At 32.9% G+C, this 21,574-nt stretch overlaps 1 protein-coding gene and 1 long non-coding RNA gene across 2 annotated transcripts in view; one reads left to right on the plus strand and one right to left on the minus strand.

Moving 5' to 3' along the window:
• On the minus strand, positions 1–1,973 carry LOC122139081. Its single transcript, XR_006155981.1, has 3 exons — positions 1,442–1,973; positions 1,172–1,367; positions 1–195 (listed from the first exon to the last, which is right to left on the minus strand). It is a non-coding gene; the product is annotated as an uncharacterized LOC122139081 (long non-coding RNA).
• Positions 1,974–2,122: 149 nt separating this feature from the next.
• LOC109061517 (ras-related protein Rab-26) overlaps positions 2,123–21,574 on the plus strand; it is a 74,163-nt gene continuing 54,711 nt past the window's right edge. The window contains exons 1-2 of the mRNA XM_042734922.1: positions 2,123–2,798; positions 6,148–6,258. Coding sequence (XP_042590856.1) covers positions 2,628–2,798; positions 6,148–6,258 — 282 coding nt within the window. The 5' untranslated portion in view covers positions 2,123–2,627. The remainder of the gene's footprint in view (positions 2,799–6,147; positions 6,259–21,574) is intronic.

Here is a 21,574-nt window from a genome sequence, read left to right on the forward strand (position 1 = left end):
GCTTTGAGGTGGAAACTGTAGTGGATAAAACACATAAAAAGAGCAGTGTAAAAATAGAAAACCTAAAATAGACGATATGTACACAGAGAGCACGGAAACATGAATTGAAGTCCGCTGACGGACGTCATCAGCTCCTGCAGCACACGACTCCTCTCTTCTCCCAAAGCCTGCTTCAAACAGGGCTGTCAATCAAATCTAAATCATAAATTAGTCACAATGAATAGTATAAAATAATATACTCATTAATTCATCAGTATTTGCTGAGAAAGGTCAGTATATTATACATTATACTGGAATATACAGGTCAGGGGGCAAGATTAAATATTATTTTTTATTGCATTAATAAATTATACTATATTCTACATTTTAAATATAATATATATATTTTTTAAATAAATTATACTAAATTAACACACAATTTACAATCTTTATTTCAGTGTATTATTCCTGTCTTGTATATAGTTTTATGTATTTATGTAAGACTAGTCATACATTTTAAGAGAGCTTTAAAGTACTAATTTGACAAAATATGAAACTGACAGAAGAATAAATGCTCTTTAAATAGAACAGAACAGAGTAGAATAGAATAGAATAGAATAATGAACATCATCTTTTTGAAGCAGGTTTCATCCTTTCTGGATAAAATATGTAAGAACTATTGCAATTTAAATATATAATATAATATAATATAAAATAATGTATTGTATTATTATGTAATATTTTTTGAAATATTATTATGAAAATATTATATTATATTATATTATATTATGATAATAAAATATGTAAAAACAACTGCTATTAAATAATACATAATATAATATAATATAATATAATATAATATAATATAATGAACATCTTTCTAAAGCAGTTTGCATCCTTTCTAAATGAAATATGTAAGAACAATTGCTATTAATATAATATAATATAATATAATATAATATAATATAATATAATATAATATAATATAATATAATATAATATAATATAATTTAATAATCCTCCTGAAACGTGCATCCTTTCTTAATCTAGATTCTCTGAGCAGATCATCAGATCTTCAGGAATAAGCTGCACTGAACTGCTGAATGTACAGTAATGAGCGTCAGTTGGCATCGCTGGAGTCCACAGACGTTAAGACTGACCATCAGTGCGGCCTGACCATCCCTAAACTCACCTCTCACAGACTCTGAGCATCTGTTTCTGCTGCCTATCCCTCCTCATTTGGTGGAGCTGTTATACTGTAGCCATTGGACAGATCCTTTATTTGCACCAGCACAGTAAGGAAGGACTGGAGGGCTGTAATTGTATTGGAGAGGGCCAGCGTGTCTCCATAAAGGCCTGGAGGTTACGTTTGATATGTTAGACTGAGCCTGAGAAAAGAAGAAATCAGTTAGTAAGTAACTATAGCAACTGATCCGAGTGACAGGTGTAGGCTAAAAATTACCTTTGTGGGACTTTTTGTGCGATTCATGCAATTCATGAAAGCAGAAAGATGGTCAGAAGGAAATCTCAAGGCTGCATATAATAAGCACATATATTAGTATAGTATATCTATTTTTTTATTTCAAAGGACTAGTTTCTTATTATGATTAAGACGAATGAGAGCTTTTTTTAAGTCATGTGCTCATCTCTGAGTCACTAGTGGCTATATGTGACTGAAACTTATGTAAGGCTCTGTGATGAAAAACCGGCGTTATATTGTCCACACTTCACCGTGAGTCATATCTGCACTTCATGAGTCGCATAGTCAGACTTTGACTGTCGTCATAAAGTCTGGTTCAGTTTATAGCTTGTTCCTGCCAAGATGTTTATGCTTGCTTGTTTGTATGATATGCAACCTAAACATCTTGTTATTTTTCTGTTACCTTCACATTATGATAGTGCTTTACTATTGAAATTACCTTGAGCTCAATCTGAAGAATGAGAACATTTTTTTTTTTCGGAATTGCGTGATAACTCAGAATTCTGAGTTTACATCTTGCTACACCCAACATATGACCCCACCCCCCCCCCACACCAAAAAAAATCTCCCTTTTTTTTTATTTATGACTCCGTAGCAGATTGGCCTGCCATACCAAAATGATTACATTCAAGGTTTTATTTTTAATGTCGAGTTCATTAATTGTCAAGTCATCTTAACCCAAACTAATCCAGATGTGCGTTCAAAATAAGACTGCGCCTCTAAGAGGGCTTTGTATTCCAACAAGTGGAGAGTGAGGATGCGCTCGGTGTGCGCGTGGCCATCACTTTCACTGATTGTTGACAACGCGCCCCTGCGCGCGTGCACTACTAGAGGAGCGAGGTGAATTTTCTCTTCACACTGACGGAGCAGCTTCACAGGCAGGGACCAGAGATGCCTTTTCTTTTCTGAAAAATAATAATAATAATAAATCAACAAATTGTCGGAACAGTTGCGTAAAACGGAGCGGCATCGTGAAGAACAGAAGCAGGTGCGCTGCTCGCACTCTTTATTTGACGGAACCCTGAAGTCATGCGCGCGCTTATCGATGAAAAGTTAATTCACGCGTACTAAGACATAGACAGCGGGAGAAGTGAAGTGCACAAGAGCGCGCGTTTCGCTGCTCATTAATTACTCGTCGTACGTTCGAGCTGGGAATAAAAAAATCGTAATGTCGAGAAAAAAAGCGGTCAAAGGGAAAGGGAGTTCAAATACACCAAGCTCATCTCCGAGCAGCGATAAAGAGAAGGGTAAGAAAGTCCCGACCCAGTCCAACGGAGTGGTGCATCCCAGCAGACCCTCTCTCAGCAGCAGCGGAGAATTCTACGACATCGCCTTCAAGGTACCTGACAAGCCGCTTTGTTCAACGCGGACCAAATGCAGTATGGCAAGCCGTTTATACATTTATTATTATTTTTGGTTACTAGTGTGTTTTTGCGTGTGTATAATTTCGGTGCCCATTTGAAAGATTCTAATTATTCCAATTAGTTATTGATTACATACTATTACTTATTCATTCCCTTTATACTAGTCACTATCTAAATAGAATCAAGTAACTGTTCCATTGTAATTGATAATGGTTTTATGTAATAATGTAAAAAAAAGTACTAGTAGTGACTAGAGCAGTGACTAATAGTTTTTATTCTTACCCGTGTGTAATTTCAGTGACTAATAGTATATTTGAATTTCACTATCCATTGAAAAAAGATGCTAATTATTTGAATCATAATTCATTTCTATTCAATTTGTCACCTGTTTGTCATTCATTACATACTAGTAGCCTACTTATTCTCTTTATTTCTCTTTTATTTTCATTACCCCTCTTTTATTCTCTTTAGTCACGTTGTAACTCATTAGTTACCATTCCATTGTAACTGGTAATAGTATGTATATTTTAAAATATTTATTAGTAAGCAATTTAAATATTTGAATATCACAAAAAATTAAAAAGATGCTAATTATTCAAATTCTAACTAGCATCTATTTAGTTTCTCTTCTAGTTCTCATTCATTAAATACTAGTACTTATTCCCTTTTCCGCTTTAACTGGTAATAGGCCTAGTAATTTTTTTATGTTTAGTAGCAAGTAATTTTAGTGACTACTTGTATATTTGAATTTCACAAACCATTCAGTCTGACATTCCAGTTCTAACTAGTATCTACTTAATATGAAAAAAAGTGAAAGTCGTGACATTTTGTTACTAATATGTTACTAGTTCTCATTCATTACATGCCAGTACTTCCTTTCTACTAGTCAGTATCTCAGTAGTACTATATACTATTCCATTATAACTGGTAATATTTTTTGTTTACTATGAAGTAATTGTAGTGACTACTAGTATTTCAGTTTCACTAACCATTCAGAAGATGCTAATTATTCCAATACTATCTAGTCAATTACATACTCATTACATACTAGTTACTAGTTACAATTACATACAATTACATACTCATTACATACTATACTCATCCCTTTCTGCTAGTCAATATTTCAAAAGTATCGAGTTGTTATGTATATTTCATTGTTAATGGTAATGTTTTTTTTAATGTTTGCGAGTAATTTCAATGACTCTTAGTATATTTGAATTTGAAGAAACATTCAGTCTGATATTCCCATTTTAACTGGTATTTATTCAATTTGTCACTATTTTTAATCCATTACATACTTGTACTTATTACTTTTAATTATTCCATTATTACTGGTAACTAATTTGTGGTAACTAATATTCTTTGGTCATCTGAGGTTGATCAGTTATTTGTTTCAGACTACTATTTCATTTGTTGAGTAGGCACAGGTTACTTTTGGATTACTTAATAATAATAAAAAACAAGCATAATAACATTAAAATTAGATAATAATAAGTTTTAATAGATAGGCTTACTGTAATGTTATAAAGGGGGAAAAATGTTAAAATGGCTTGCCATACATGTGTGTATGTGAGTGTAAATATTTGCCATCTAAACATGGTAATTGCCTTATATAATTTAGATTTCATAGCTCAAATGATTGTGTGCAGCTTCACTAGTTTGTGGCTTTTATTTATGCTACAGCAGTATTTAAAAACAATGGAATACTATCCAGCCGTCCCATATGGGCGAGAATTACGCGCTCTGTTTGACTGAAGTTAAGCGCGGCCTCTAATTGAACAGCTGTGTCAATACAGATAAGCCAGAGCACAGCAACTGGGTTATCCAGCCTGACGCAAGTACGCTCACTTACTTGCATCCAACACTGACAAATTCTTCTTCTGAGCTTTGCATGTTTAAGCTGAAATGTTTAGGTGACTCTGATGTGGAAGACAGTTTGATTTGGTGATTATTTACCTAATCCTTCCTTTATGAATCATATGCATTGCTTTTTCATCAAATACATATAGCATCAAATGCAGTCAGGAATGGTCAGCAGTCATTCACCAGTGGACGGTGCAAAGGATCAGGAATAGCTGAGCACTGCCCCGCTTTCCCAAACTTATTCTGCAGCTCCATACATTTAAACCAGTGTTTCCTAACCTGTTTTATACCCTTTAACTCCATCAGTGAAACTCAAGTACCCCAAACCAGAAATGTGCTCCTTTTTGCTCATATTCTGCTGCATTTCATTTAATTCATTACATTAGGAGGAAATCTGTTCAACCACCACCAGCGGTTGTAAATGTTCAAAATATAATTCTCATTTAAACCAAAAACAAGCACTGATGTCAGTGAAAAATGATCAAGTAGCTGCTTCCGTTAATGAGACACCTGAGCTTGTTTGTGCATCACAAGTTTTAACAGGTCTGAGGGGAATCGAAAAGCCTAACTCTGAATTTATTTAGAAATGAGTCGAAATACAGCAAAATCCATTTACTTCAAGTAAGTGTAATTTTAGTATCATTGATATGCTATTAGAGTTTTATTACAGACGTCCCATTCTGGTGTCTGCATCAGATTCAATCTACAAAAGTGTTTTTATCTACACGAAAAGCATATTAAATGCAAGTAGAGTGTCTGCTTTAATGTTTCAAATAACTTTTGTAAAAAATAAAATGTCAAAATATGGTTGAAATTTATTTATGTACAAATGAAGCAACAAAGTTATTCTGACCTGAAGTTATTAAAATATATAAAAGAATAAGTGACTAAATTAAACTAAATTCTACCGTTATCTAATGATTCTTTTTCCAAATATGCCTGACATTTTCGGTATACAAACTATTGTTACACTGAATGGCATTTTTTCTGTAATTCATGGTAAAAATGTATCATAATATTTTTTTGCTCAATTTTTTTTAAGCTGTAATATATAGGGCCAAAGTTTGCATGCAGCTTATATAGTTTTTGTAGTTGTTTTAATACATCAAGTTAAACTAAATGAAAGTGAGATTTTTTTTTATTATTGTTTTGTTGACTGTAATAGCTCTGCTTCCTTTTGGGAAAATCACTGGTTTGGTGTACTAAGTATGTAGTTTTGTTCTAATCTCATCTCTCCTCAAGCAAACCCACTCCAATATTCCTGCCTTTAATCTTTACGGCCTTGAAAGAGTCTTTCTAAGCGCTGCAGGGAATGAGACATAGTTTGATTGACGCGCTGATGGAAAGATGAGAGGGTTGTTTGTCTCTTAATAGAATGAGGAAGAGGCAGGGAAGACGAGAGGAGAGATGCTGGGATAGATTGTGTGTTCTGCTCCATCTTTCATATGTCTTTCTCTCCAGGTAATGCTGGTTGGTGACTCTGGGGTGGGGAAAAGCTGTCTCCTGGTTCGCTTTAAAGATGGAGCGTTTCTGGCCGGGAGCTTCATCTCAACAGTCGGTATAGACTTCAGGGTGAGTAGAGAATATGAAATATACATGCACTAATGCATATACACTAATAAACACTCAAAAGTGTTGAAGTTATATTGTTGTTACATAATTTTTATATTTATTTTTGCTGCATTTTTAATCAAATAAGTTCAGGTTTGGTTAGCATGAGAGACTTTAACATTAAAAAATTACAAAAAAAAACTTTAAAATGTCTAATTATACTGGTATTATTAAAATATTCCGGTAGTGTAAATGCATGCATTTTTTAATCAGCCTTAGAATTCATAGTTGTTTATTATTTCAATGCAAACCTCCATTGCATTGTAGCAAAACCATGCATGAATGCATATAAATGCATACATTTCTGTGAGCTTTAGAATTCATATTCATTTATTATTCCAATGCAATGCTCTGTTGCATTGGAGAATTCAAAACATACATGGATTAATGCATATAAATGTATGCATTTTGATCAGTTTTATAACTAAAAGTTGATTATTTTTTTCAATGCAATCCTCTGTTGTATTAGGTCCAGTAGGACTCATTTAAGTAAAAATCAATCGGTTCATAAAATGAAATGATGGCAGACAGTTCTGTCTTTATTTTCTTTGGCCTTATGAGCACTAAAGGCTTGTGCTTAGCTACTATGAAGCAGCAAAACCATAAGACATTACATCTGGCAATAAAATAGGCCATTTCTGTGTCTCTTTTCTTTTATATCTATAAGAAGAAACCATCATTACCTATCGAAGCTCTTCGGGGCTTTTATTTTCCGAACAATTTTTAAGAGCACTACAGACAGACGACATGAACTGATGAATGATTTGGCATCCTGAGACCGCTGTGCATCATTTCAGCTCTTCCATTACTTCAGTACAGCCAAAGGCCATGAAAGCTTTTCACAAACCCAGTACTTTATCATTTATGTGAACTAATCTAGAGGACAGGACACAGTGTCTGTGTGTTTGGACTGCTTTGGTCAATGCGAAAGGGTCCTTTTATTAGACGGAGTCACTGGAGTTTACAGATCTTTTTCTATTTCATAAGCTTTTAAGTTTTTGTGCAGATATCAATAGCTATATGCTAGATTGAGCTGTTGTTGTTTCAGTCATATTCCCACTCTCTTCTAATACTTTAATTCTCATAATGCATTCAAAATCAGTGTACTATATTTGTATTTCACAGAATTATTTTGTCAAACAGTCATAAAATATTTTTCAATTTAAACCACACTGTATTTATGAGTAAATGTGGTGAGTGGTTGTTTTTTTATGTTTGTATGTTGTTAAGTTTTTATTGTTGATTTTTTATTTTATTGGTATTTGTGCATCTAAAAAATATGGTATTTATTTCAAAAAAACACATGAACCCATACATGCATATATATATATATATATATCTATATCTATCTATCTATTATATATCATATATATATATATATATATATATATATATATATATATATATATATATATATATATATATAATATATATATATATATACGTATTAGTGCTGTCAAACGACTAACGACTAAAAGTTTTTGTGTGCATAATACAGGTGCTGGTCATATAATTAGAATATCATCAAAAAGTTGATTTATTTCACTAATTCCATTCAAAAAGTGAAACTTGTATATTATATTCATTCATTACACACAGGCTGATATATTTCAAATGTTTATTTCTTTTAATTTTGATGATTATAACTGACAACTAAGGAAAATCCCAAATTCAGTATCTCAGAAAATATTGTGAAAATATATTGTGAAAAGGTTCAATATTGAAGACACCTGGTGCCACACTCTAATCAGCTAATTAACTCAAAACACCTGCAAAGGGCTTTAAATGGTCTCTCAGTCTAGTTCTGTAGGCTACACAATCATGGGGAAGACTGCTGACTTGACAGTTGTCCAAAAGACGACCATTGACACCTTGAACAAGGAGGGCAAGACACAAAAGATCATTGCAAAAGAGGCTGGCTGTTCACAGAGCTCTGTGTCCAAGCACAAATGTGTTCAAACAAAATAAAAAAATTCATTTTAAACTTTCACTTTCAGAATAAAAAAGTGATCAGTTTTTCATGCTGCAGTGGTTTGTCAGTATTATGCATATACATGTTTATCAACAAAATTCAGACCCAAAAGTGTATGAGATATGGGGAAAAGGCAGAATATAGTTTACAAAGGTTTTTGAGACTAATATAACTTCATAGATCATTTAGCAAAAGTATTTTTGACACCCAACAGTACTTCATACGTACCCGGGTCAAAATGACCCGAACATGAAACTAAATGTATAAAATAAATGTGTACTTTGAGTGACTTAAGGCATTTGTAAAGTTTTCTTCCCTTACTAAAAACTATGTTTTTTTTGTGTTTGTGTTTCCCCCCGAAATTTTACATGCATCTCTTCCGGGTCAAAACGGACCCGAATGCATTATGAGGGTTAATGCCTTTACTCAGTTTTCCCAAACACTCTTGTCTACATCTCTAGTCCCAAAACTCCAGTTTGCCATTGTTTGAAGCAGTTATAGGCTTGTCGGATTTGCAGAAGCAGTGTTTGTGAGGCTGTGCTCTGTAAACAGTGATACAGAGGAGAGACTTTGTGCTGTAATTGAGCCGTTTCATCTGTAATCCCTGTTATCCTCTCACACTGACTGCCGGATGCAATGCTTTAAGACCTTCCATCCGTTTCATTGTCTTTGAATCGAGCTAAAAGTTACTGACAGAATTCCTACTTGTCCAGAAATTGTGCAAATTCACTTCTTACATACTGAAGTTACTATAAAATATGCAGTCAGATGGTCATTACTACAAAATAAACACCCAGGACAGTGACTTGGAGTGGAGAAATGAGACTAATTTGTGTTAATGATCAGCTAACTGAACATTATTTTGCATTTTACATGACTTTGTCAAATAAATGGACATGAAGTATTAATAAAACATGCGCTGCTGTCATGTGCAGTCTGACAGATCTTTGTGACTTCATTGCATTGCACTGACAAAACATGCAGGATAGTAATATTACAACTGAATGTGGAATGAAAAGAAGCTGTTCATGTGTCATTTGTGCTCTTTCTGTCCTTGGAGTTAATTGTAAATTGATTTTAATGTAAGTAATACATACACGTCTTCCCAGTGTATAATAAGTATGTCGGACTAATAAGTGATTATAATAAAGTCAGTTCATCTTCATTATTGATCGACAATATCCTTGGCACGCTGTTGATTATCACCGAAAATAATTTTGGCTGTCAGTTTGTGAGCATAAAGGAAATGGAGGAACAGAACTCTAAATGTAAAAGAGAATGAAACTTTCACCCCAGCTGGCAAAATATGCTCTTATTAAGTATTGAAAACATTATTTCTGAATGTTCCCTTTGAGTTCAAAACGTCCAGTTTTTAATGTTTAATAAACTTTTTTTGGGAGTTATGTAAATGACAGGGAAAACATTTTTTTTTCTTCATTGTGCAACATTTTCAGAATGTCACTTTTGAATTTTTGAAGTGTTTGTTAATCTTTTGAATGTTTTCAGTATTTTTATATTTTCAGTTTTCATTTTAATTTTAGTTAAAGTGTTTATAGAGTTTTTATCAATTTTTATTTTAGTTATGGTTTTAGTTATTTTAGTACATCAGAATAAACTAAATGAAAATGAGAAATGTTTCCTTGTCAAATAGCTGAATTTTTTTTTTTTTTTTTTTTTTTTTTAATTTCAGTTAACAATCATATTATTTCAAGTATTTTGACCTAGGTTTTTTTTTCCTTTTGTTAATTGTACTAATTCCACTCTGAACCATTGAAACCTATTAAGAAGAAGAAAAAAAAAAAAACAAAGCTGGATGAGCATCCAATTAAAATGTTTCAGAAAAACATTCCCTGATGTTTTTCTGCTAACATTTTGAGAATGTTATTAAAAAGCAGATACATTTGAATGAATGTTACAAGAAAAATGCTTGTTCATAACCTTGAGAGAACCTCACCAGAACATTGCTTGAAAAATAACACCATAAAAATCAACCAAAAAAAAAAAAAACTACTTGTCTGTGCAAGATTATATTTCCAATGTAATGTAAATAGCTATAGAGGTTGCATTTTAAGGCATCATAGACTTACATTTGGCCCTATTCTAATCTAATAAGCCAATTTAGTAGAAAACAAATCTAAGATGATGAAATAATCATATATTTGATTTTGGAATTGTTTTAATTATATTAATTATTATTACAGTATTGCATCACCTGTATTGGCATCAGTTGTGAGTCGAGTCTCCTGGGTGCTTTGTTTGTGTGCTGTTCAGATTTGCTGCGTCCAAATTGGTCACTAATGATGTCGATCGTTAGCGTTTGTACAGCTCAGTAAGTTTTGGAGCAGAGCTACAATGTGCAGCTTTTCTTTTGAAATTCCTCGTCCGTCCTGAATGACTGATAGTCCTGCCCTTTAGTTGATTTAATCTGAACACAGGAGCCCGGTGTGATCTCCAGCTCAATGTATTCACGAAGCTCACTTATAGCAGAGTTGTAGGTGTATAGGACACTTTCAGAGCTACATCTGCTGAAATGCCAGAGCGCCTTATTTGCATCTGAATGGTGTTGGAAAAAATGGTTTCACACCACTCGATTGCATTTGCCAGTATTTGAGAGTCCTGAGTCACGGCTTGTGTCTCGTGGCTTACACTCATCAGGACTATTTTTTCCTCTGTGTCTGGATGCATAAAACATAAAATATCCAGTCCAATCCAATCCTGCTTTGCGCCAATCACTCTTGAGACCCCAGATTATGAAATGCAATGTTCTAGTTCTACATATGCATGCATTAAATGAACTAAAAGCAATTGTGCATTGTATGAAATAAGTTTCTTGTGCTGTCCGAGGATGGATTTCTTTGGTCAAAAATACTTTAAAATTAGTGAAATATTATTTTAATTTGAATATGTGTTCAAATGTAATTTATTTCTGTGATGTGCAGCTGAATTTACTAAAGTCTTCAGTGTCACATGATCTTCAGAAATCATTCTAATATGCTGATTTGCATTTCTGATTATTATCAATGTTGAAAACAGTTGTGCTGCACAATATTTTTGTGGAAACTGTGATACATTTGATTTTTCAGGATTCACAGATGAGTAGAAACTTCAACAGAACAGCATTTATTTGAAACAGAAATCTTTTGTAACATTATAAATGTCTTTACTGGCACTTTTGATCAAGTTAACGCATCTGTATATCAGACTGATGTCTTGTAGACTGAAACAAGGGTTTGCATTGTGGTACAGTGCCTCTTGACATAATTGGAATCTATTTACTGTACATAATTGCAGGTTACAGTCTTAATGTAATAAACATACTGGTTGAGAACTAGTTGATTTCAGAAGTATTGGACAGTCCGTTCTAGTGAGTCTGTTTTGCATTTGTTACATTGATAGTGCTGTCAGATGTGTTAACCGAAAAACACTTACAGGATAACAAAAACACATATTTCTGTCATTTTGTATCTGCTCTATTGCGTTCTCTGCTTTAGAAACATTACAGAGCTAAAAGATGAAAAGAAATGGAAAGAAGGGAATTTGAGAAATACATGTAGCAGAAGTAGATTTCCACTATTATATAAGGTGGCGAGTCTTTAACTTTCTTCTGAGATTAGTCATTGTCTGACAGACTGCAGAAACTGTCTTTTTATTTCCCCGCTGGAACTACTGTAAGAATGGACGTCCTCGTCTCCGAATGCTTTCACACGCTATTGATCCGCTGCTGCAGGAATACACATGCAATCCTCACAGACACACAATCGTGCATTCACAGACGAACCCGAGTGCACAACACTACTGAAGCACATCAGAAAGAACAAACCGCACGCATGCACGAGAAACCTTTTCGATAGGAAGAGATGGAGTTACTCCTGCACACAAACAAAGCTTTATACTACACATATAGTGATATCCTGTCTGTTTTCACCCACATTAATGACCTTGACTCATCATAATGCAGACTGTATAAAGAGTCTTACTACTTTCTGCCCTGTTTTTATTCTCATCTGACTCAAGCCTCTTACAAAATCACTTTCTATATTCAGCTTATGTCTGTATAGCATGCCCTGACTATTATTCTCAGTAAGTGTTTATTGCAGAATAGGGTGTTAAACTATGATTTGTCATTGAAAAAGCACTGTGGAGATATGAAACTGAACGAATATGGTGCTATTGGTACATTTGCAAACAACTATGGAGTAAATAAACGAGTACAAGGAAATAATATCTGTTAGTAAAATCTTTTGACAAGACATGCATGAGAAATATAATGTTTGTATTCATGTTGGTTCATTAGATTTTACATTTTCAGTTAAATTTTGAAAAGTTATAAAATAAAATTGTCATTGTAACCATTAATGCATGTGAGTGTACATTTAGGGTAACAAGTTTTTATTAATTAATGAATATTTAATGAATATATGTCTTGATAAAAGTAATAAACTAGTATTAAAATCATTATCTGATATTTTAAGAGACTTATTTTAAGACATTGATGCATTTTTACATTTGCATTTATGCATTTCTTACATTTACATTTGTGCATTTTACCCAAAACGACTTACATTGTAATCATGGTGTACATTTTATCAGTAAAATTATGTTTTTATGATATCGGGACAGTTTTTTACTTTATGCTTCCCATTGCTTAAACCATGGTTGTTTTGGACACGTGCCATGGCAATACCACAGTATAACTACAAAGTACCATGGTACTTTTGATGCTTTTTGTTATTGTGATTACTGGATAATGTGAAAAATTCTCTGTTAAAAATGTTTGACTTTGTGAATGAACTGCAGCAGATGAAGGATTCTCTAAAAAGTAATTATAGCTTTTATTTATTAATTCACTTTCTGGCTCAGGATTTGTTCAGCTGTTGAAGAATCAGTTAAAATCACAACTTGAAAATCATGCTGTCTTTGTTTCCTCAGCGTTTCTTCTGTAAGATCTGAGAATATGGAGCTGCTGTGATCTCACTGCTGTGTTCACACTCACTCAACATATAATGGCTATGGATTTGTCTTCTTAAACAACTGCTTTCCTATTTCCACACTGTAGATTTGTTTTTAAAATAAATTTGCTAGCCATAATGACAAAGCAAAATAAAACGATAAATCTTGTCCCATTTTCATGCTTTAAATCACCAAACACTTGCTGTTGATTAATGTAACACGCTGTTCTCTCATATAATGTTGTTGTTTCACCAGAGGCTCATTGATGTTTAGAGAGGCTCTTATAGTGAATCAGGCTGGATACCAATTATCTACAACTACCCTCTTCATTGTACAGCCTCTCTGCATATAAATAAATAAATACATAAATGCATAAATAAATACATGCATAAATACAAAAATAATTAAATAAATGCATAAATAAATAAATAAATGCATAAATGCACCAGTAAATGCATAAATAAATACAAAAATAATTAAATGCATAAATGCATACATAAACAAATAAATGCATAAATGCACCAATAAATGCATTTATATAAAAAAATATAAAATTATAAAAATTAATAAATGCATATATGAATACAGCACATAAATGCATAAATACATGAATACATAAATAAATACAAATACATACATAAATTAATAAATACACCAATAAATGCATAAAAATACATACAGTAAATGCATACATGAATACATAAATGCATAAAACAAATATAAATAAAACACTAATAAATTCTTAAATCCTTAAGCAAATAAATGCATAAATACAGTACATAAATAAGTGCATAACTGCATAAATATATAAAAATGCATAATTAAAATAATACAATTCAATCTATCAAGTAATGGGTCTTGTTCCATTCATTGGCATGAAGAGGACTGATTTTAATTTTGATACAGTAGATTCATTTAATACAAAGATGGCACAGTACATTGTGCCTTACTATAAAAGCTCAGATCTGCCCAATTGTAACAGGTTTTGCTGATGCATCCCATTGATTGGCACACAGTGTTTTGGTTTGTGCCGTGTTAAAGTCGAATAAATCCCTGCAGTGTTTATTGCAGCAGATCTGCGCTCTGCCCTTGAGTCTAGCAGACATTCAGTAAACATTTCAGCACCATAACCACAAAACTGCTTATTTTAGATGTGCTCTTGGCTTTTTATTATGATTTTATTATTTGTAGTGACTGGAGATGGATTGATGATTATTTATTGTTGATGTGTTGTTTTTTAGGTAGTTAATTATTTTATTTGTCATTCATCTAGATCAAGAAGTTGTTCATGCCAGCTAACTGCCTTTGGCGATTGGACAGCATCACCTGGAGAAACACTATGGTGGATCATCTGCTTATTCACACAGAGAATGCATGGCTCTCATTCTTTGCTATTTTCTCCAGGTTTACATTTGTTTGTCACAAAATGGAAATGGAAAGAACAAAAATGTTTCTTTCACTTTATAGATTTTTTAGCTCTTGATACACTAACTATTGTATCTACAGTACATTGTTCTTCATTAACATTTGTTTGTTCAGAAATAACTTGTAAAATTTAACTTACAATTTAATGATTTTGTTCTCATGCACATGCCTGTAAAGTGTCATCACACTGATGTGTTGTAGAATATTTCAATTACAAGTATGATGCACTTTCATGGTTAAAAACAGCAGCAAAGACCCTCCAAAAAACTTGTAACTTGTATTTCGTAATGTCAGTAACTGTCTTTTTAGGGTATTTATATTTGCATCAGAATCAAACCTATGATCTTGGGTTTCAGGAAAACACAGGAAAAAGTGTGTTTTTTAAACTTCTGTAATATATATATAATTGTTATAATATTGTTATAATCAACTTTATGTTATATTATAATATGTGACCACAAAACCAGTCATAGGGGTAATTTTTCTTTTTAAATTGAGATTTGTACATCATCTGGATGCTGAATAAATAATCTCTCCATTGATGTATGGCTTGTTAGGAGGATAATATTTGGCTGAAATCAAGACATTTGAATATCTGGAATCTGAGGGTGCACAAAAATCTAAATATTGAGAAAATCACCTTTAAAGTTGTCATAATTAAGTTCTTAGCAATGCATATTGATAATCAAAAAGTTTATATATATTCACAGTTGGAAATTTACAAAATATCTTCATGGAACATGACCTTTTTATCCTTATGATTTTTGGCATAAAAGAAAAATCAATAATTTTGAACCATAAAATGTATTTTTTGGCTATTGCTACAAATATACCCCAGAGACTTAAGACTGCTTTTGTGCTCCAGAGTCACATATGTTATAAAATACTATATATATATATATATATTTTATTTTTTGTATTTATTTTTTTTTTTATATATAATAATAATATTGTGAATTAATAATAATAATAATCCTATGGGAAAATTAACTATTTACAAGGTCATGATTTTGTATCAATTTGTCTACAAAATTATTTTTAATAAAAAGAAGTAATTAATACCAATTAGTCAACAGTACACCAAAACATAAAAGAGTATTTATTTATTTATTTATTATTGTTTCCAAATTTTTCAGATTTTGTCTACATCTTTAACGGTTCGGTTCACTTCCAGGTTTGAATGAATTTTCCTGTGTCTCAGACCTGAGGAGCGTCCTGTATGATCTGTGAATGTGTTCTGCGTGTCGTTGGCGTGTTTGCGTGTGGCTGAGTCACCTGGCCTTCTCTCTAAAGCAGAATGGATCAGAGCGACACTAACATTTAGTCGGATCAAACACAGGCCTTGGCTTCAGCTGTGTTTGATGCAGTGCGTGTGTGGAAATGACTTCAGACAGCAATACCTAATAACTTTTTAACCACAGCAGATATTAATTTCACCAGTTCTCTCCCCAGAAAGTTTGCGTCAGTGAAACTTTGAAGGTTTTCCAGCAGACAGTGAGAGAATGTCCCAGTATTGTGTCTGATAGTAGTGCTGTTGATCTTTATTGGAGCTAATGAGGGCTAGTCAGAGGATCTCTCTACGGGACGAGCCCAGATGGTGGGTTCCCATGTGTGTGTGTGTGTGTTAGTGTGTGCGCGTCTTTTCATCAGCACCTGTGTAGACATCTTGTAAAGCTACTGTTTCTTCTACCTTGTAAACTTGAACAGAAATTCAGCTGTACGGAACACCATTAGGATATTTTATTAGATTTAAAAGGCAGTGTGACTCAAAATAAAAAAAAACTACATAAGTTGTTTGTGACTTTTTTTTTAACAATTACGGCTTTTTTTTTCAGAGTTGTGAGATATAAACTCAGAATTATGACTTTTTGCAATTCTGAATTTATATCTCACAGTTCTGTTTTGTTTGTTTGTTTGTTTTATTTCTGCCACAGAATAAAATATAAAAAAAGGTAATTGCAACTTTTTATCTCACAAGTCTTTTTTTTCTCACAATTGGCAATTTCGTTTATATCTCTTAATTCTGACTTTATATCTTGCAATTCCAAGTTTTCTTCTCAGAATTGCAAGTTATATCTCACAATTGTGCATTATAGTCTCATTATTGACTTTAATAATAATGTTTTCCTTTAAATCTCAGAGTTCTGACTTTTTTCATGCAAGTTTAAGTTGATCTCTTGCAAATCTGTTTTATTTGTCTTTTTTTTGGCAGCAGATTTGTGACTTTTTCTCACAATTGCCAGTCTATATATAAAAATTCTGACTTTTCTCAGAATTGCATGTGTATATTTTGAAAATTCTGACTTTTATCTTAAAGTTCTGATTTTTTTTCTTTCAAAATTGAGTTTTTATCTTGCAATTTTGACTTTTTTTTCTCAGAATTGCTAGTTTTTATCTCACAACTCTGACTTTATGTATTGCAACTGTGATTTGTAAAGTCTCAAATGTGAGTAAACGTCATAAATTCTGACATAAATCTCATTCTGATATTTTCTCACAATTCTTAGGTTATTATTTCTCAAAACTATGGAGAAAAAAAGACAGAACTGTGAGATATAAACTCTGAATTGTAAAAAAAGAGAGCCTGAATTGTGAGATAAAAAATTCACAATTACCTTTTTATCCATAATTTTACTTAACTTTATATCTATATTTACTTGTTATAGTACTGCAGTATAGTATTATAATGTATTATTAAAAAACTGTAGTCAAAAAGCTGTAAACAAAAACTACAAAACTTTCTTGAATACTACGTTGCTTGCTGTTTCTTTGTAATTATTTGTGAAATTTACTAGAAATTTTTTTTTTTTTCAGTGAATAATATCTGTTTATGTTATATAAAACAGATAAGTAAATATATTTTTTGTTAATAAAGCACAATTCCCTTTGAAATATATTTTTCCTTTGAAGGTGTAGAGTTGAATTTGGAAAGTTTTGTTGAGGAGGAAGGTGGAAAAGAGTCTTGCAAAACTAAATTGTGAGCTTTTTATTCAAGAAACCTTGATTTGCATTATAAGTGGGTAAAATAAAATGCGATTTAATGTCCTCATTTAGGAAGATTGGATTTAGTACAGCATTGCAGATGAGAGTATTTTGTTCTCTAGCAGTCTTTGTTCAGTGTGAGCATTATGTGACTGCTGTCTTTTATCATCACGCAGGAATGAATGGACTTCATCAGCGAGAGCCTGATGGATGTTTAATGTGCGCTAAAGAAACTGGCTCAAGCGCTCGCGGCGTTTAACGTGTGTCGAAGGTCTGCGCGTCTGTTTCTGCATATGTGAGCCTCACTGCTGGCTTTACTGACAAACCCAGACGCTTCCGCTCACATATGCTGTGTAATTTCTGGATCTCTCTTCTGCAGATTGAAATAATCCTATCGCGAGTGTCATCCGTCAGACAGACAGTGTGTTCAAAACCAACATCCTGTCAGAGCCAAAGATAAAACCGGCGTCTCAGTCTTAAACCCTGCTTCCTCTGAAGCAGACAGAGACTTATGAGCTGGGTGAAGATACTGTGACAGTGTGTGCAGTCTGTTTAGGATATGACATGGAATTCAGCTGTAAAAGAAATGGAATTCCGATATACACACACACACACACACACACACAAAAAAACTTTTTTATACAGCTATTTTTACTGCTCAGCTTGAGACCCATGGAAGCTTGTTTCTGCCTCTGATTAAATATATATATTTTTATATAGACTGCACACACACACACACACACACACACACACAACACACACACACACACACATATATATATATATATGTGTGATATTAATTTTTACCAGTTTTTCTCAGAATTGCATGATATAAACTCACAAAAGTCAAAACTGTGAGATAACTTCTCATCTATATATTAGATCTTATAATTCTGAGAAAAGTCAGAATTGTTGGACATAAACTCGCAATTCCGAGAAAAAAGTAAAAATTGTGAAATATAAACTCACAATTCTGAGAAAAAAGACAGAATTGTTAGATATAAACTCACAACTGTGAGAAAAAATTGACATTAAAAAAAGAAAAAAGTTGTTAATGCTTTTTTTAATAGAGCGAATTAGACCTTAGAATAAAGTGTGAACGAATTCTGAAATATAAGCTTGCAATTAGGAGAAAAAAGTCAGAATTGTGTGATATAAACTCATAGTTACAAAAACAAAAAACTTCAGAATTGTGAGATGTGAACAGAATATTATGAAAAAAAAATAGTCAGAATTGTGGGATAAAAATTCATAATTATCTTTTACAAGATGAAACAACCTTCCAAACATGTATTCTGTTCGACTTAATAATAATAATAATAATTAATGTTAATCAACTAAACTTAAAGCCTTGAAAGTATATACCTAAAAATATACACCTATTGGAACTCGTGAAACATGTTTTTAAATGGTTGTATCTCTTTACAAATAACTGTAAAACATCTATTTAAATGCAAAATAGTTGTATCTTCAGGGTCTTTTCAGGCAGTTTTTAGATATTTTTATATCTGTTCCAGGTCAAAAAGTATGCGAATGTGTTACGAGAGTTAAAAGTGGTCCGTTTCGAGACACCCCGACCCGAGTCTGTTATATAAAAGCGTTTCAATGTTTGGATACTTTTCTGTGTAATACTGAAAATCATTGACCCATGATACCAAGCTGGAAGCTGGTCCTGCAAAGATTTACATTTTATTTGAACTCAGTATAAAAAAAAAGCATTTCAGCAAGAATCTTCCCATGATTCTGTGCCACGGCCGTCTCTGAAAAGCGGTCAAAGTGTGACCAAGGTGATTCGGTTTTGACAGCCTTGGAAGTTTGTGCTATGAATAGATCTTTTATGTGTTTCGCCGCTGCATTGAAAGCAGAAATTTCCAGCATGTTGGCATCTTTTGAAAGCGCTCCTTGTAGTTTGACCCGGTGTGGGTCGCACCCTCAGACTCATGTTCTAACAAGCTCGTTAAACACAGCAGCCTCTTGATTTCCACAGATAGCGCTACACGCTGTTCTTCGCTATTCCCTTATGTCCTCCAGCACACGTGTGATCAGCTCTTTCTTCAGTCATTTGAGCTGAAAGATCAGCAGAAGAGATTCAGCACTGCATAGAGATCAGAACGCAGTGCTTCAGCCTATTTCCGTGCATCATTTAAGCAGCTTTTAGGGCAAAAGAGGGAGGAAAGGAGGTGAGAGCGAGTCCCTGGGCACAGCGCGGCAGGCCTGGTGATTGGCTGATCCTGTAATGATCTGATGGTGTTGATTAATTGGGCTGGGGATTGAGGTAGAACACGCTCTTCTGAAGACAGCGTACTCAGACATTTAAACCAATTACCTATTCTGCTTTTGTCACAGCAGTGGCATAAATCACATAATCACACCTTCATGTCACCTGCTATCTCTCACAAATATAAGCACGATTTGGAGTTTAATAAGTTTGGAAAAATTATTTTTATGTTTTTAAATTATTAGTATTAGTAGTAGTATTAGTAGTAGTAGCAGTAAAGCCACCAAATTGTCGTTTTTGATTAATATTAATATTAAAGCTAATAAAACTGTTTTCTAATTGTTGTTATTATTATTATCATCATCAAATCTAGTAGAACTGCTACCTAATTGTTTTGAATTATTATTATTGTTGTTGTTGTTAAGTTAATTAAGTTTTATAATTAAAAAAATATATATATTTTAAGTTTTATAATTGCTTTTTTAAATTATTAAAGCTAGTGAAAAAATTTGTTTTCTAATTGTTTTAATTATTATTATTATTATTTTTATTACTATTATTAAGGTAGTAAAACTGCTATTTTATAATTGTTTTTTAAATTATATTTATTATTATTATTTTTTTTTTTTTCAAACTAGTGAAACTGCTGGTTTGATTTATAATAATAATAATTATTATTATTAATCAGAATTGTTCTTAAAGGGAGCTGAAAATCCACTTTGGCCTGAATGAAACTAGATTTCAGGGCTCTTTGTATGTCTGCTCTGTCTTCATTTGTCTCTAGATAAAGCATTTTTACCCATGTGCACAGTTATTTTGGTATCCATAGTTTCCATCTGAATACCATAGTTACTGTGGTTATTTTTATTTCACTAAAGCAACAACTGTTATCAAAACAAAAATAAATCAAAAGCTTTTTTTAAATTAGCTTTTCACCTTTGTCACGCCAACATCAAAGTTTGTTTATGAACTTTACTCATCTAGATTGCATTAATGTGTTACTGAATTAAAGGGTTAGTTTACCCAAAAGTGCTAGAATGGGAGTAGGCAGGTGTTTTTGTTCAACAGTCCAAAATTAGTCACATAAAGTGCGCGCATCCATAATAAAATGTGCCTCACATGGCTCCGGGGGGTGAATAAAGGCCTCCTGTAAGAAAAATATCCACATTTTAAACGTTATAAATACTTTTCTCTCTTTTGCTGACTGTCGTACGTGGAAGCCGTTCCGGTGGATGATGTAGGATGTATGCATCACGTAAGTGCCGTTGATTTGTGATGAACGCAGAGGAGAGAACAAAACAAAATGCCAGTCACGAATTAGAAGCACAAAATGAGGATTTGTAAAGAAAAATGTTGGAGGATTTCAATATAAGCCAAGAGGAGACTGGCTTTCTTTTGCTAAAGTAAGAAAACTTTGCTTCCTTTGCTCCTGTATACAAACTCACAAGACTATTACGGATGTGCGCACTTTATTTGACCTCTTTTGGACTGTTAACCAAAAACACCCGCCTACTCTCATTCTAACGGTTGGAAGAGCTAGGATAATTTTTAATATAGCTTCAACTGGATTCGTCTGAAAGAAGAAAATCATATACACCTAGGTTGCATTGAGGGTGAGTAAAACATGGGCTAATTTTCATTTTTGGGTGAACACCCTTTAAAGGGGTCATATGATACGATTTCAATTTTTCCTTTCTCTTTGGAGTGTAACAAGCTCTTGGTGCATAGAG

Source organism: Cyprinus carpio, chromosome B12 (assembly GCF_018340385.1).
Source record: "Cyprinus carpio isolate SPL01 chromosome B12, ASM1834038v1, whole genome shotgun sequence".
Taxonomy (NCBI): Eukaryota; Metazoa; Chordata; class Actinopteri; order Cypriniformes; family Cyprinidae; genus Cyprinus; species Cyprinus carpio.